Consider the following 17,304-nt stretch of genomic DNA (forward strand, 5'->3'; position numbering starts at 1 on the left):
TGATAATTGATATCAATAATAATTACGCCAGCTCCATCTTTGGTCGTGCATTCATGTCGAGACATGTATAATAACTTTTATGTGTCACACCAAAATTTGTGTGCAATTAATTTAAAATATTAAAATATAATTATTATATTTTTAAATTATATATTTTAATTAAATAAATAAAAAAATTAAAAAGATAGAAATTGTGAGTAAGAAAAGTGGGAGAAGAAAAAATATGAGAGTTGAGAGGAAAGGAAAAATAGAGGTTGAGAAAAAAGATAAAAAAAAATTTGCTAAAATAATTAAACAGAATAAAAAATAGCATAACAAAAAAGGGAGAGACACCAAAGAGGTGCTCTCCCTTAATAATATAGTAAAGATAATAAGGGTCTCTTCCTTGCAGTTTGGTGTAACTATATGTAAATTCCATGTAATTTGAAAAATTATACTAACACCTCTAAAATTTCCTTTCGTCTACTAAATAAGTTCCTTCGTTAGTAAAAATTAACTGATTTTGCTTATATTAGTAAAAATAATAAAAAAAAATTAATATTTATCCTTGATTGATTTACTACTGACTTATTGCAAGTCAAATATTTTTGTCCCAACTAAACTATCCTTATACGGAGAAGATATATCTCCTCATATGTTTTAACGCGTGAATATGTATGAAGGCAATTTGATCATAAAAAAGATTTATTTGACCTGTAATAAATCAATAATAAGTCAATTGGGGGTAAGTATAGAGTTTTTTTTCTATTTTTGTATTAATAAAAAAAAATTAGTGAATTTTGACCAACGGAGGGATTTATTTGCTACACGAAAGCAAATTAACACTCTTGGTGTTAGATGAAATTTTTCAGACCACATGGAGTTTAGATGTAATTATATCAAGGGATAATTACACTCCTCTCCCCTGAGATTTGTTATAATTACACGTAGACCCTCTATGGTTTGAAAAATTACATTTAACACTCTTGAGTTTTGCTTCTCTCTAACAAATAACTCCCCCTCTTAGTCAAACTCTACCAAATTTGCTGATATTATAAAAATAATAGAAAAAATATATATTAAACCATGTATGACTTATTACCGACTTACTGTAGGTCAAAAGATCTTTTTATGATCAAATTACCCTCGTACGTCTTTCATGCGTTGATGCATGCGAGTAGGTACATCCTCGCTATTATAAGAGTAGTTTATCCGATAAAAATTATTTAACCCGCAATAAGTTAGTAGTCAGTCAATCGAAGGTAAATATCAATTTTCATGATTAGTTTTTTTTTGTTAATATCAGCAAATTCAGTGAGTTTTGACTAACGAAAGGACTTATTTGTTAGACATAAGGAAACCTTAGGGGTGCTAAATATAATTTTTCAACTATAAATCTATCTGTTATTATATCAAATCTCAAAAAAAAAAAATTATAATTATCCTTTATATCAACTTTTAGAGGAAGAAAGTGCAACTAATAATAATAATCAAGAAGAGTATAGCAAGTAAAATATTGTGGCTCATAATCTCCCTCACATGTTTAAACAATTCAAGTAAAATATGCATCACAGCCCATAATTCTATCTCAATTATTTCTTGCCCCCCGCCCAATGACGTGACTTAAAGACCCTACGGCATTTAATTTTCTTATACGCTAAGATAAGTGGCTATATTTTAATTTAATCCTCTAATCTTAACATTTAATTTCAACTATTTATTTATTTTTGTGGATGTGATATTTGTACACATCTAATATCAATGGTAAAAAAAAATTTAAGTGGCTTATAAGACGCAACGTATCATTTTTTTACGAGGCAGCTTTTTTAAGAATAAAGTAATGAAGTTTATATAAAGTCATAGTGGTTAATACAATACAATAGCCACCGATCACATAGCAAGATGAATCATTTAGCGACGTATACAGGAAAAAGACCTTATATCTATCCCGTACCCCTAGTATGAGGGCGTTGATGAATGATGTTGGCGCATCCCATATTAATTATAAATGAGAAGTTTGAGTGCACGTAAGCTCCAAGACCTCTTCTTCCTAAAGAAGTATATTTTTCAATACAAAATTGTGAGTCTCGTGGGGTGTCGGAGTAAATAATACCAATCACATAGGATGATTGATTAGGATGAAAAATGAGCAACGCGGCTAAGAGTGAGATATATCCATTTCAGTGTTAAATTAAAAGCATATTATATGTAGGAAAAAGCTAAGGGTACATTTGAATTTGATTGAATAATTTGGATAAAGAATTTTAAATAATGTTGTAATAAGAAAAATAAAATCCATCAAGATTTAATCAAATATAGTTGAAAAAGAGAATTGAAAATTTTCATATCATTTGAATTTTAAATAATCCTAAATAAATCCAAAAAAATATCACTAAAAATTTCAATTTCATTAATTTGGAATCTATCAATTTTTATATTTTTATTTTTTTTAGGGGTGGAATTCATCAATCTAAAATCTAAATACATCCTAAAACTACTTCAAGTACTATCAGTGTAAAATGTTCAAGAATCACATGCATGATCATTGAATTTCTGTTTTGAGTGTTTTGTTTTGTGTTTTGGAGATAGGGAGAAAAAAATAGAGATAAATAAGTGTATGTTGAAAATAGACGGTATGTTTGAATTTGTGTTTTGAGATAATTTTTAAAAATTATTGTTCATTATCAAATTATATCTCTTTTTTTTATATATATATTTATATATAAATATTGTATGTTTAATGTTGTATTTTTTAAAACAAAAATCACTGTTTATTGTCAAATCATTACTCTTTTATATCATATACATATAAGTGTATATATATTATATATACAAAAAATTTAAAAATAAAAAAACACACAGATAAAATGTAAGAAATACAAAAACAAACATTAAGTGTATTTTATCTTATCTCAAAAAATGCCAAAATATGAACTCAAACATAATATAATCCCACATAAATCCGTTTCAAGTACACTTCTATTTTTAATTTGACGCAAAATAATTTTTTAGTTTTTAAAATAAGAGTTTTATGTTTTATAAGCATATATAAAATATTTTATAAGCTTCTAAATTATATTTTTTATAGGGATAGCAATGAGATCGTGTTGGACCCAAAATCGCTCTGATTTTTTCAGAAATATTTTGTATATACTTATAAAAAAATATATTTGTACATATAAAAAAGCTATAATATTTATTTATACTATCTTAGACAAAATAAATAAATTTAATATACTTATAAGTAAGAATAATAATTTTAATAATTTATGAATATCTTACTGTTCTATATTAAATAACAATATTCTAAAATTTTTAATATTTTAATGCCTAAACATGCACATGTAAATTGAAAAAAGAAAATATTAACCTTTTAATAATATTATTGTCTCATATTTATAAAGTTTGGTAATAGTATTTTTTAAAAGAATATTTTATTAATATTGTTTAATTATTCAATTTTTTTACTTGATTAAATAAAATATAATGAAAATTTGAATCATGCACACGTATTGAGTGTCCTCCGAGTGCTAATTTTATAAGATACTTTATAAGCTTATAAAAAGAAGTACTTAAAAGTGTTTGGATGAAATAAGACTTTGAAACTTATAAAATTTACTAATGACAAATTTATTATTAATAGAAAGATTTTGTTAAAATATTTAATAATAAGCAGAACTTCTTGCTTTATTTTAAAAGAGCTAACAACTTATTTTTTAAATTTGTAAGCACTTTTCTTTAGGAATAATACACTCTCCTCCCCTTATGTTTGGTATAATTACACGTAGATTTTCTACGGTTTGAAAAATTACATTTAACACCTCTGAAGTTTGCTTTCATTTAACAAATAATTTCCCACATTACTCAAAATTAACTGAATTTACTAATATTAATAAAGAAACAGAATGAAAATTGATATTTATCCTTGATTAAATTAAAACTGACTTATTTCAAGTCAAACAATTTTTTTTAACTAAAATAACCTAATAACGATAAAGATATACCTCTCTACATGTATTAACGAGTAAAAACGTATTAGGGTAATTTGGTTATAAAAAAATTTATTTGACCTGCTATAAGTTAATAACAAATCAATTAAGGGTAAATATAATTTTTTTTAATTTTTTATTAATATTAATTTTCATTAATGGAGGGATTTATTTGTTAGACGAAAGCAAATGTTAAGAGTGTTAAATATAATTTTTCAAACCATAAAAAAGTTATGTATAATTATATCAGATCTCAGAGGAAGAGACAGTAATTATTCCTTTTTCTTTATAAAAGAAATAATTAAATACTTTATGACATTTTATTGAACATTTTAAAAAGCTTTATAACAAAACCAGAAAATGTTCAATTTAAAAGGGGGAGGGAGCAAAGGGCAAAGGAGAAACATGTAAATTTAAGTAGGAAATGGAGTATAGAGTAGAGAGAAGAAGAAGAAGACAAGGCCACCCCACGCCGAGAAAGCTGCTGTGACTTTTTTGTCTTTCTATGTAACAAATGAATTACTCGACAAGAGTCCATAAATTTCGAATGTATTTGCACCTCACTCCCTTTGCATTTACATATAATTTTTGCTGGATTCTTGCAGCATTTCTTTTTTCAAAAATGCTACTGAATGATTGATGATACCATCTCCTTACCTACAGCTTCCTTTTTGTAATTCTTGCTTTTGTTTGAATATGGTTTCAATAATTGTTTCCACAAGAAAATATTCGAAGAAGCTTTAAGGGAGCTCAAAGCTTGTAGCTTTTTCTGTTTCTTTTTTCCCATTCTTGAACTTTTGGGCTGTGTGAAAATGGGGTTGATGCTTGGGAGCAGACCGCCGCACAAGGCCGGTGGCATTGCCGGAAATATTAGCGGTTTGTCGACGAGATGGGTGTCTCTGTTGTGCATTGCCAGCTTCTGCTTGGGAGTTGTTGTTGTGAATAGGTGCTTTTCTGTTCATTTTTCTCTCTTCATCTGTTCTAACTATGCTTTGCTCATTTGTTCTTGGAATCATCGCACGTATTGTTCGTTTGTTGTTGAAGTCCCATTTGCATTTATGAGGGATTGATGGTGCAGAAATGTCTGTATTTGAGTAGATTAGGACCATTATAACAGTGGGTTGTGGTCTGAGGATTTCTCTTTTCTCAAGCTAATTTGGCCACGATTAGATTTTAATGTGCCCAGTTGGTCTGGAGACTGGACCACCCACCATAGTCTTTATTCTTTTCTTCTTCTCATGTTTTTCTTGGTAAGTGTGCATCAGGTAGAACCAACCCAACTACCATTTCTATGGTGGTTTCTGTTGTTAGTTGTAATTGAATTCCGTCTCCTTCATATTAGTGGAATGAGTTTTCAGAATAATTTTGGTTTTTAGGACCCATGAATTTGGGCTGAAAGACATAATAAGCAGTTTCGGTTTGCTAAGGTTTGACCTTCTGGGAAAGCATTCTTGAAATGCTGGATTGGAGAATGTTGCTTGGAATATCTGATGAAGAATGCAAGCTGAATCAAGAGAGCTTTTTGAAATCACCATAAACACATTTCTAATACGACCTTTTCTTTGGTTGGTCGCTGTTATACAGCTCATTTTTTCATTGATGTTATCTTTCTTCTCTATGTGATGCATTTCTTGATTTCTGCGAATTACACCTAACTACAAGGACCTAGGTTCCTCTGACGATAATCATCCTAGAAAGAAGCGTGGAGTAACAAATGAAACTAAATAGTTCAGTACATGATTTCCACCATGGACAAGGCCTGTTTCTTTGCAATTTCACAGTTTTTTCTTGCATCTTTCCCCTTGTTCACATGGGTCCTACTCTGAATTTAAAAACTGTACTAGCTTGCTGAAGGAGATAAATGGGTGCTTTTTATAATATTGAGCGATGAACAATCATTTTCAGCTTCTTATGTGGAAATTTGAAACTTCTTAGGAAAATAAAAATGCAGACAATGTGCATTTGACAATCTAATTCACTGTAGTATTTGAAGTATACGTATTAGTGTCAAATATGTTTAGGATTCATTGGTCTTTAATTGTCTTTAAATTTACTACTGGTCATAGATTGCCATTGCTAACACTACTGGTTTAAAAGAAAAAAATTTGGTTTGCGAGTTTCTTATATTTAGATTCTTGGCAGTAGTTTTTCTCTCTAGGAGATTTTAAGGGATTTCTTGTTTTTTCCAGTTACAACCATAGTTTAGTGATTGCCATCAGAAATCTGCCACTAGTTAGTACATATCTGCAAATATTTACCTTTACTTTCACTATAAGCAGCACCTTTTAACACCCAAATATAATTGAATGAGTTAAGGTTGTTGGTTTCCCTCTTTAAATTTTTCTCTAATTCCGAACTGGAAAATCAAAGCAAATCGAGCAGAAGGGCTGGAGGCTTAAGAACATACCTCATTTGGAATTCACTGAATAAATATAAGCTCCTTTTGATGTTGTTACAATTTTTTATGCCTTGTTTTAAGGTTTTGGACCGTGCCCGATTCAGTTGATTCAGAAAACAATGTAATGTCTCTTGGAAAATATCGGGCTAGAGATATTTATCCTGCTATTAATTGCGACAAGAAGGCAAGTCACAATTACTCTTTTTTATATCTATGAGGGATTTTTTTTTTATTAATTAAATTCTATAAAGTTGACATTTTATAAAGATAACTTTCCTATCCTATAGTTGGGCGCTCCTGAGACAGGGAACATACTTTCTCAAGTTTCAAAATCTCATGATATAATCATGTAAGTTCTCACCCTGCTACCAAAGATAGCAATTCGTTAAGCATGTTATGATGTTTTTATTTGACCTTGGCGGCTCAACATTTTCAGGACATTAGACAAAACCATATCTTCACTGGAAATGCAACTTGCTGCAGCAAGAGCAGCTAAAGCTGAGGACGAAGCAAAATCTAAGGATACAAAGTTAGGAAATGATTCGTCAAATAACCGCCCTAAGGTGTTCTTTGTGATGGGAATCATTACTGCATTTAGCAGCAGAAAACGTAGGGATTCTATTAGAGATACATGGATGCCTCAAGGTTCTACCACTAGTTTCTTAATATTTAATGCGGACTCTCTTCCTACAATTAGTTACACAAACGGTAACATCTTTACCAGGGCAAAATTTGAAGAAGCTGGAGAAAGAAAAGGGAATAATCATAAGATTTGTGATAGGGCACAGGTAAATTTATGTTCGGAATGAGAAAGTTTGACATCATGAACCAACTTACTTTGTCTGCATGGTTTGTTGGGTACTAATGGTTTTCTTCATCTGCTGGTCAGTGCAACACCTGGTGGAGTTTTGGATAGGGCGATTGATGCTGAAGAAGCACAGCATAAGGACTTCCTGCGACTGGTATTCTAAAGATTCTGCCATGATATATTAATCTCATGAACTTATCCTTAGATCTATCCCATCACATGAGTCTAAATGATGTCCATTATGATAAACGAAAGCTGCTAACATTTTTGAATTTATTTTTTGATCTTCTGTCAATCTTTCATCTAGACCACAGTTGAAAAAATTAACTAACAAAAGAATTTCATAAAATCATGTTCGTCGTCTCCTCATACTAGTTGAAATTGTGGTCACAACGTTGTTACATGACTTCTTTGTAAATGAGTGATGAATACAATTTTTAAGTTGATGGAAGTATATTCAATATTGCAAGTTCAATGAGAGAATATGCTTTTAGCAGACTGTTATGAGTGGATTTCCCCATAAAAGTTAACAATAATTGGTGAGTATTATGTCTATCATGTGGCAGAATCATGTAGAAGGGTATCACGAATTGTCTTCAAAAACTCAAATTTACTTTTCAACAGCTGCTGCTAAGTGGGAAGCCGACTTCTACGTTAAAGTCGATGATGATGTGCATGTGAATCTTGGTCAGCATGATCTCGATCCCCACTTCACTCTCATATGAGCTTTCTTAAAAATTTGAATTTCTGATTTTGTACGCTGACTATGTTAATGTTCGTTGGCAGGAATTCTAGGTTCATTATTGTCCCGCCATCAATCAAAGCCCCGCGTTTACATCGGTTGCATGAAGTCTGGACCTGTCCTTGCACAGAAGTAAGAATCCTAAAGTTTGTGATGAAATTCTGCTATTTCACTAGTGTTAGTATTCTTATTTAAATATCAAAGCAAATTTGCAATTCATGTTATGAGAATGTCGTATATTCCTTTAGGTGTAGGAGCTTCATCACACTACACTAAGAGTTTTTTCTATTTCTCATCTATGGTTCGTATCAACAATTCTATGCTGTAATAACTCTTTAGTCAATCTTTCCACATGTAGAGGGGTCAAGTACCACGAACCAGAATATTGGAAATTTGGCGAGGAGGGGAACAAGTATTTTAGGCATGCAACGGGACAAATTTATGCAATCTCCAAAGACTTGGCGACCTACGTTTCTGTTAACCGGTACAATGCGTCTTTCTCGTACACAGGGTTGAAACATATTACAAGAAACCAGTTTTGCTTAAAATGATGTTTCTTTGCAGACACATACTGCACAGGTATGCGAATGAAGATGTATCTCTTGGGTCTTGGTTTATTGGTCTCGATGTTGAGCATATTGACGAACGGAGCCTCTGTTGCGGGACACCCCCCGGTGAGAAAGTTTCCATATGCCTCTCTGTGCCGTTTACTGCTTTCATTAATCAAAATTTTCATTGGCCAGCTTCAATTCTAAGAGGAGGTTGTTCAAAGCCTACTAAGTATTCGTGACAATTGTCTGTGAGTGAATGATTCAGGGTTAGGATTTCAATGACTCCATATTAGGTGGATTTCACATTGACCAAAGTGACCTTAAAAATCATCTGAAAAGTTTTGAGTTATTTAAAATTATTCTTTGTTTGGTGTTTCTAACAAGTAAGACTGAAATTTATCTTGACTTCCAAAGTTATTCATAGTTAGTAAACTTCAGCAGCACGTCCTATGCCTTTAATCGGGTGAGTATCAGCATTTATTAAACAAGTCCTGGGTAAAAACTTTCTCATTCCTATGCCACCTTCTGAGGCTCAGGCATTTACATTTCTAGTTAGAAACCAACCCCTTAGGGTTGTGGAACAATAGGGAGGTTCCTTAGGGCTACATTTGGATTGAATGATTTGGATTTGAAGCAAGGATTTCGGGAAAGAATTTCGAATCACTCTATGTCATGAGCATTTGAAACCTATCTATACTGTTCCTACTAGCTAATCACCTTGTGTGTGCTTCTCCGTGTATGTAAGTGAAATATTCCATGAGACTCAAATCTTGACAATGTACTTTTACTATCGACTGCCAGATTGTGGGTGGAAAGCACAGGCGGGGAACCACTGTGCGGCATCATTTGACTGGAGCTGCAGCGGCATATGCAAATCAGTTGAAAGAATGGAAGACATCCACCAACGGTGCGGTGAGGGTGAAGGAGCCATTTGGCACTCCAGTGCTTGAAATCTGCACCTTTCACCAACAGCTTGTAATATATATTGTGCATAGTGTAACGGCAAGCATGGCCGGGCATTGCCACTCTGCCCCATTTTTGCCGAGTAGCTTCTGGGGCAGTTGGCATATCATTAGATTCATTTCTGCACATATGGCTCTAACTAGTAGCAAATCAATGAAAACTTAAGTTCACTTGTTATCAATCAAATGGGCATTATTTCTGCAGAAAACAAACTTCCGGTGATGAAGTTTGCATAAGGTAAAGAATACTGATCTACATCTTATAAGATGTATAAGCTCATAAAATATTTTAAATATGTTTATTGCCTGTTTTGTCTTGAGGATCAACATATCAGATCAGCTTTTGAGTTAAAGGTAATTTCTTGTGCCATTTGGCCTCCATTTCAATAATTACTTTTGTGATTAAAATTTATCAAATCCACGTTTTTGCCCCATTATTTTTTTTTTATCTAATTATCTATTAATCCCATCTAATATTTTTTTTAATTCTTTTATTAACCTTAAAAATGATGTTATAATCAAGGGTTAACTACACTTACTATCCTTGAAGAATACCATGCGTCGGTTGTTCCGCACCCCCCCTAAAGTTCGAAAGCTAGCAAAAAGGTCCATTTAATTTCACCATATTTAAAATTTTGTTAGAATGTGGTTGATGTGGAGCTTGAAGAGAGTGGATCAACCCAGTAACACGCAGCGAAAGCCTAAAAACGAAGAAATTTTGTGTAAGGACGAATTTCAAAAGCATGAATAATATGGGTCTTCGTAGAACTTAAAATTTGAGGTAAGAACACATTATTGATTAATAAGAATAATGTGGTTCTTAATTTGTTAGTGTACTGTGTCTATTTTATATGTTTGAATGCCACCAGACTTAAATTGACCCACACATATGGGTAATCACCCTAGTAGTATAATAGCGAGCAAGATGGGATTTGGAAAGATTATATTACATATCATAAGAATGATGACATTCAAACTTTAGAAGTGATCAAAGTTAATCTATGATTGAAAGTCTCCTTAGTTAAAAAGCTAAGATGAGATGATGTCCGTAGAATTTTTCACGTAATTGGGAGATTAATTGGTAATTATTAAAAATTTAAATTTAATTAGTAAATAAATTATAGATTGAATTTGGAATATAATAATACTTGAACGGATTAAATTGGAGTTCGTTATAATATTTGAAAACAAATTATATTAATTAAGAAATATAAAAGGACATAATGGGTATTTTGAGAAAAGTTTAATTAAATAAATAAAATAATAATAATATTATATAGATATAATAATATATATATATATATATAAACATATATATAATAATATGTATATAGAGATATACATATAAAAAAAATGATAAAAGAGAGAGTGGATGAGAGTGGCGGTCAAGCCCACCTCATTTCTCTCTCCTCTTTGCTTATTACTCACACACATATGCAGAATTACAGCATATTCCAAAACACAAACAGTTAGAAATTTGCAATTTCTCGCGGAGAACGAACAGGTACAAAAATTTATATTTTAAATTATAATAATTTATATAATTATATTATTTATTTACTCCGCTTATTAAATAGAGTTTATATTGAGCGGTGAACTATTTAATCGAAGTATTTTATGATTTTGGCTATTTAAATTAGTGTCAAATTAAATATCACATTTGCTATAAAAATGATATAGTTGGGCAATTAAATTATTTGATTTGTTAGATTTAATTATCCTTATAGTTAATTTACACAATTCCATCGGAATGATTAACCAAATATGTAATTCTATGTATTATTGTTTAATTAAATTATATAGCAACGATAAATTGGTAGAAAATTCATAGAAATAATTTGAAAATTATATTTAACAAATATTATGTTATTAAAGAGAAAAAATGAGAATTTAACGATAATATAACTTACGAATGTTATTAAAAACGATAGTTATAAATATATATGGGGTAAATTATAATAATTTATATAATTATATTATTTATTTACTCCGCTTATTAAATAGAGTTTATATTGAGCGATGTACTATTTAATCAGAATATTTTATGATTTTGGCTATTTAAATTAGTGTCAAATTAAATATCACATTTGCTATAAAAATGATATAGTTGGGCAATTAAATTATTTGATTTGTTAGATTTAATTATCCTTATAGTTAATTTACACAATTCCATCGGAATGATTAACCAAATATGTAATTCTATGTATTATTGTTTAATTAAATTATATAGCAACGATAAATTGGTAGAAAATTCATAGAAATAATTTGAAAATTATATTTAACAAATATTATGTTATTAAAGAGAAAAAATGAGAATTTAACGATAATATAACTTACGAATGTTATTAAAAACGATAGTTATAAATATATATGGGGTTTGATTAAATAAATTTTTATGAATTAGATGATAAATTAAATATATGTTTGAGAAGCTTAGAAAATGTAGTTTAATATAAATAGAATATTAAAAGATTGGTGGAAAATATACGAACATTATATAATATTTTATTTAGAGTTTATGATATTCTATAAATATATTGATTATACGTATTATAATTTATTATAGGACGTGACGACAAGGTAGAGGGTTGAGCAGTCCCTCGTAAAACAGAAGCATTTTGGGATATAAGGTAAGTATAGCTAATTGGATTTATATATATATATATATAAATCTATATGTGTATTATTGTATATATTATGTATATTGGTTTCTTGGATGCGAACGTGGATTTGACTTTATATTATTATGCGTGGCTTTCGTATATTGATTGTTTATATAATTAGTTGTGGATTATTTGCTAGATTATCATAATATTGGTGAAATTGTTACTATGTGATATGTAATGGTAATGTAGAGATATGCGGGATATGATTATGTGATAATCATATAATTGATTGTTGATGAAATCAAATTGGGAGTTGATATTGAGAAAGTGATTATCATAAAAAATAGAATGGCGATTGTGAGTTGAAATAAAAGATGATGCTTACCTAGTTGGGAACACAGTCAATGGTTTATGAAAATGTGATTGATGATAATGTGATTGATAATGAGATATGAAAAATATACGATTTAAGCTAGGTACCATGGCGCGTAGGGTACCAGGGTATTCTGGGGCAGTAGGGAATATCCTGTGCTGTTAGCTACACACTGGGGTGGTGTGGGGGTACCATGTTTGTTGTGATGTCCTGTGCTATATTGCTACACAGCTGGAGTAAAAGAGTGTGGGGATATCACACAATGGGTATCTTGTGCTGTATATGATATGATGATGGCCGGCGAAACCATTGACTGATGTACTGCAACTAGAGTAAGTGGGGCCCTTAACTAATAAATGATAACGAATGAATATTATGTCGTGGATTGATTTACAACTGTGAGTATGTATTGTTGCTTAATCTGATGTTGTTGTATGACGAATGACTGTTGTTGGTGTGACTGCATGTACGTGAATGTTTGTCTGTGTATATATATAGACTGATCAGCTATACTTATTGAGTAGGCAACTCATTCCTTGCCACGTACTTTTTCAGGAGATAGGTCATATTGATTAGCCACATTGGACTTTGAGCGGTGCCGTCGTCTTTATTAGGTGGGTCAGCCGTGACATCTGAAGCTAGAGTTTTTGATTGTTAAACATTTTGGTCTTTTATCGGGATTTATGTTTAAAGTTGTGGTATGATTTTTCTTGAGATTATGTACACGAGAACATGTAGTCAGGGTAAATGTTACTTTTGGTGGTATATATTATCTTTTGTGATATATAATATTATAATTATAAATTAGAATTTATTTTACTGGTTGAATTAGAATTACTTATAGAATGAGTTCTGATTAAAGAAAGGATAAAATAGTAATAATTAGATGTAGCGAGTAAGGGGTGCTATAAGATCATATGTGAGTATGTCCAAATTTTATAAAAGCTTGTTTGTAGTTGACATTGTGAACTGCTAGAAGACAGGATGACTGTCTAGTAGTTTGCAAGTCAGGTGCTTTGACAACAATTAGACTTAGGTTCATATGATGTTAAGAGAAGTGCCATGCCCAAGTTGATGGGAGCTTCATCATAGCATGTATTCATATTATATGTACTTCGAGACGACCTCCTATAGGAAGTGACTGAATGGGTCCCTACTTCATTACTATATGAGCCCATATAATCTTTTGCACCATTTGGGACTCTGAACAATGTCATAAGGTGTAAACTTGATAAATTATCCAGGCCATGAGTGATTCGGTCTGTCGGAGTGTGTTTAGGGAAGTTGTCAAGAGCAAGTTGGTTGATGTGAGAGGTTGAGGAAGAAATAAGTTAGTGACGCACTAGTGTTCTATTGTTCATAGCCCGAACGACTAAGTTGGAAAATTTCTGACTAGTCAAACATAAAAGTGTATTTGAAAGAGTCAATCATGCTTTATCTATTTATTGAAGGGTCCAGAGATGTTTAATCAACTGCAACCACAAGGTTTGGGGTACATAGAGAGTTTTGAGTTGAAGGATCATGTTAATTTAGTGATAACTTCATATAACTCTCCTCACATTTCTTTCTTGCTTGGTTGACACCTTATTCCCCATATGAAATATGAGAGATGAGTTGCTTGGTTGACACCTTATTCCCCATATGAAATATGAGAGATGAGAAATTTTGGATTGGAGTGATTATGTCAAATATATATAAATGCGAGATATTAGATATATATCCATATTTGAGATAGAATTTTATAGTTTCCCAAACTTGAGATCGGGATAAAGACTCCTCTTGGATAATCCTTATCTGATATAGTGTTTGTAGTTCCCAAATTTAGTGTTGAGATAAGACTAATCTTGGATAAACAATATATGAGATAAATTTTGATATCTCTCAAGCTTATCTGGGGTCAGGACTCCTGTTGTGGTAAGCATTAATTAATGCACATCTGTAAATATTACTCTCCCTAATATTCTCATTATACTCTCTCTTGGAGCATCATAAAAGTTTCCTAGGATCTAAGGAGTGTGAAAATTGAATGTATAGTTCTGGTAACAGTCCATTTTGAGCAACAAGACGATGTTCGTAAAAAGCTTGGAAAACATGCTTGTAGATCCACGAGATCATTCAAAGGCTTGTAGGCGAGCCATAATGGTCTGAGATTGATTAGAACATTCAACTGCGACAACCAAGGCATCTAGCAGACTACGCTTGGAAGTTATTATACCTAATCAATGAGATAATTACCGATACCTTTTATGTGAAAACATATATTGTATGATTGCCTTTAAATCTCCACGATAAATCTAATTATTCTAAATTAATTCTCCTATAATTAATTATTTTATAATCAATTGTGCAAATCGGCCAACAAAATGGAACTTAGAAGGTGTCTGACTAAGCTTTTTAAAAATATCTTATAAACTCTTACATCTTTTAAAATATTGAATCTTATTTTAAAAATAAGGTTTTAAACCATTTGAATAAAATAAGATGTTAAAACTTATAATATATTTTTAAATCTTATAAGATGTTAAGATATTCGGTATAATAAAGTGTTTTTAGAACATGATTCCAATATAATCAAAATAATTTATTATTTCTTAATATATTTTGTTTTTAAATATTTTTAAAATATTTTCATAAGCAATACATATTAGGTTAACTCCAAATAAAAATTTAATAAATCATACTTTTCTTATAAAAATAAAAAGATTGATGAATTGTTACCTAAACTTTTGAATAAATATAATATATATATATATACACATTCTTGTTAGTCGAATATTAACATAGATATATAATTGATTTTGTCTTTATTAATGCAATGACTATTTTTAGTCATATGATTTATAATGTTTTGAATTTATATTTTCTCTGTAAATAGAATATCAATAGCAATCTTTTTTTTTAACTATAATAATTTATTATTAAATAAAAAAGTAATTTTCTTTTTCGAATGCAAGAAAAATTAAAACGCAATAAAAAATTTTAAAATTCTAGAGAGAGTTTGCATGTGTGTGTGTGTGTCTGAGAAAGAGAGAGTATGAATGAGAATGTTTTTGTCTTATGATATTTACTCTTATAGAGCTTATAAGATGTTTCAAAAAAATTTTGTTGAAGCTAACTTTTCTTAAAGAGTTTATAAGATCCAAAAGCATCTTATTTTTAGATCTTATAAATTTTTTTTTGTAAATTATTGTTTGGCCCAGGACCAAAATGGTAGGTCAAAGACCACACACATTAGGATGGTTACCCAACCATTCTTGCCCCACTCTCTCCACCCAGCCCATTTACCCAACCCGCACCATTTGGCTTCTTATTTTCCTAATATGCTACAGTAACCCAAATATTTTCCCTCCTCTCTCTCTCTCGCCTCCTCGTTCTCCATATCTTCCCTCTCTGTGCCTTCTTCCTCCTCGATTTTCTTCTTCCACCACCCTCATCCCTCACAACCATTAATGGTGTCTCACTATAAATACATCTTCCTCCATGACTCTAAATATATATAAAAAAAAAAAATCTGATAGAGAACAAAAATATTCTCCACCTTTCTCCTAACAGTGTTCTTCGTGAAAAGCCTTTGTGGTTTAGAGTCTTCGTGACCGAGTCTATTTTTTGTGGGGTATTCTTGAAGCCTTCGTGGCCTAAGTAGTTGGGGCCTGTTTGTTGCTTGAGTAGTTGGAGCCTTTTGTGGCTTGAGTTGGGTATTGCAACCGTGTGTGGTTGTCGGCCTAAGTGGCTGTAGGCTTCTCTCAGATCAGACTCCCTGAACCTTCTTTATTCTTTATTATTGTTTATTTTACATTAATATTATTATATCTCTAATCCATTATTATTACTGTAAATCTATTTGTAATTTCGGTCTGTAATTATTTAAGAATTTTTGTAACCCGCTAATTTTTCTATAATAGCTTGGTTAGGGTTTCTTGATTTAGGTTCATCACTACCGGAATTAATTCCCAACACTCTTTAGAAAACAAAAATTTTAAAAAACCTTACCAAATATTTTTTTTGAATTTATAATCTCTCAAACATCTTCAAAAATATTTTAAAGAGCTTATAGCCTTAACCAAACACCCTCCGCCAAACTCCCCCTAAATCTCTTCATGTGGTCGGTGCATGATTGAAATGAACACTTGATTAAATTGTGGAAATGATATACCTCCGACCACTACCAACCTTTTGTCAATTATAGGGCGGAAGGCAAATCTCAGTACGTACATGAAATTGATGTTACTGTAAAAATGGTTGGCTTCTGATGGAAAATTCTCTGTTGCTCGTGCGACTTTTCATTCTCGCCCTCTTATACGTCCCCATCGGACTGCAAATGTAGCATGGACTATGCACTGCGACTTAGGGTGTGTTTGGCAAAATCTATTTTTGTAAATTGTATGTATAAATTAATGTGTTTCATAAGATGTTTTTTGAACTTCCAAAATGCTAGATTTTTTTTTTTTTTTTTGGATTTTTTTTTTTTTTTTTGGAAAAAGAAAGTATTGTAGTATTTAAATAAAATTAAGATTATAAAGATTGTATAGGTTATTAACGATCAATTTGTACGTAGTTAATTCGAAAAATATTTCAACAGACTTTTAAAATAAATTGGACACTCTTTTATATTTATTTTTTTAAATGAGTTTACAAGCTCGTAATATCTTATTGTTAGATCTTATAAAATTATTTTCTAAAAGAATTACGCAACATTTTATGAGCTCAACCAAACAGCCTCTTAACGAATGTTCGCAAATAGTTAAAATAAAAGCTTATCAAATGTATTGTTGAAATGGGTATTTTTTGTTTACAATTTTTCAATTATTTAAATCATGTCGATTTAAATTAAAACTTACAAGCATCATTTACCAATTTTTGCAGCTCAATAATTGTAAAGATTTAGTTGTTTTTTTT

The 17,304-nt window shown here is 30.8% G+C and overlaps 1 protein-coding gene across 1 annotated transcript; it reads left to right on the forward strand.

Moving 5' to 3' along the window:
- LOC105164408 (beta-1,6-galactosyltransferase GALT31A) lies at positions 4,418–9,611 on the forward strand. Its single transcript, XM_011083055.2, has 11 exons — positions 4,418–4,914; positions 6,448–6,550; positions 6,654–6,715; positions 6,803–7,011; positions 7,091–7,154; positions 7,256–7,328; positions 7,741–7,861; positions 7,961–8,048; positions 8,275–8,400; positions 8,481–8,590; positions 9,269–9,611. Exons 1-11 carry the CDS (start codon positions 4,781–4,783, stop codon positions 9,415–9,417), a joined length of 1,239 nt encoding a protein of 412 aa, XP_011081357.1. The 5' UTR covers positions 4,418–4,780; the 3' UTR covers positions 9,418–9,611.

Source organism: Sesamum indicum, linkage group LG6 (assembly GCF_000512975.1).
Source record: "Sesamum indicum cultivar Zhongzhi No. 13 linkage group LG6, S_indicum_v1.0, whole genome shotgun sequence".
Classification (NCBI taxonomy): Eukaryota; Viridiplantae; Streptophyta; class Magnoliopsida; order Lamiales; family Pedaliaceae; genus Sesamum; species Sesamum indicum.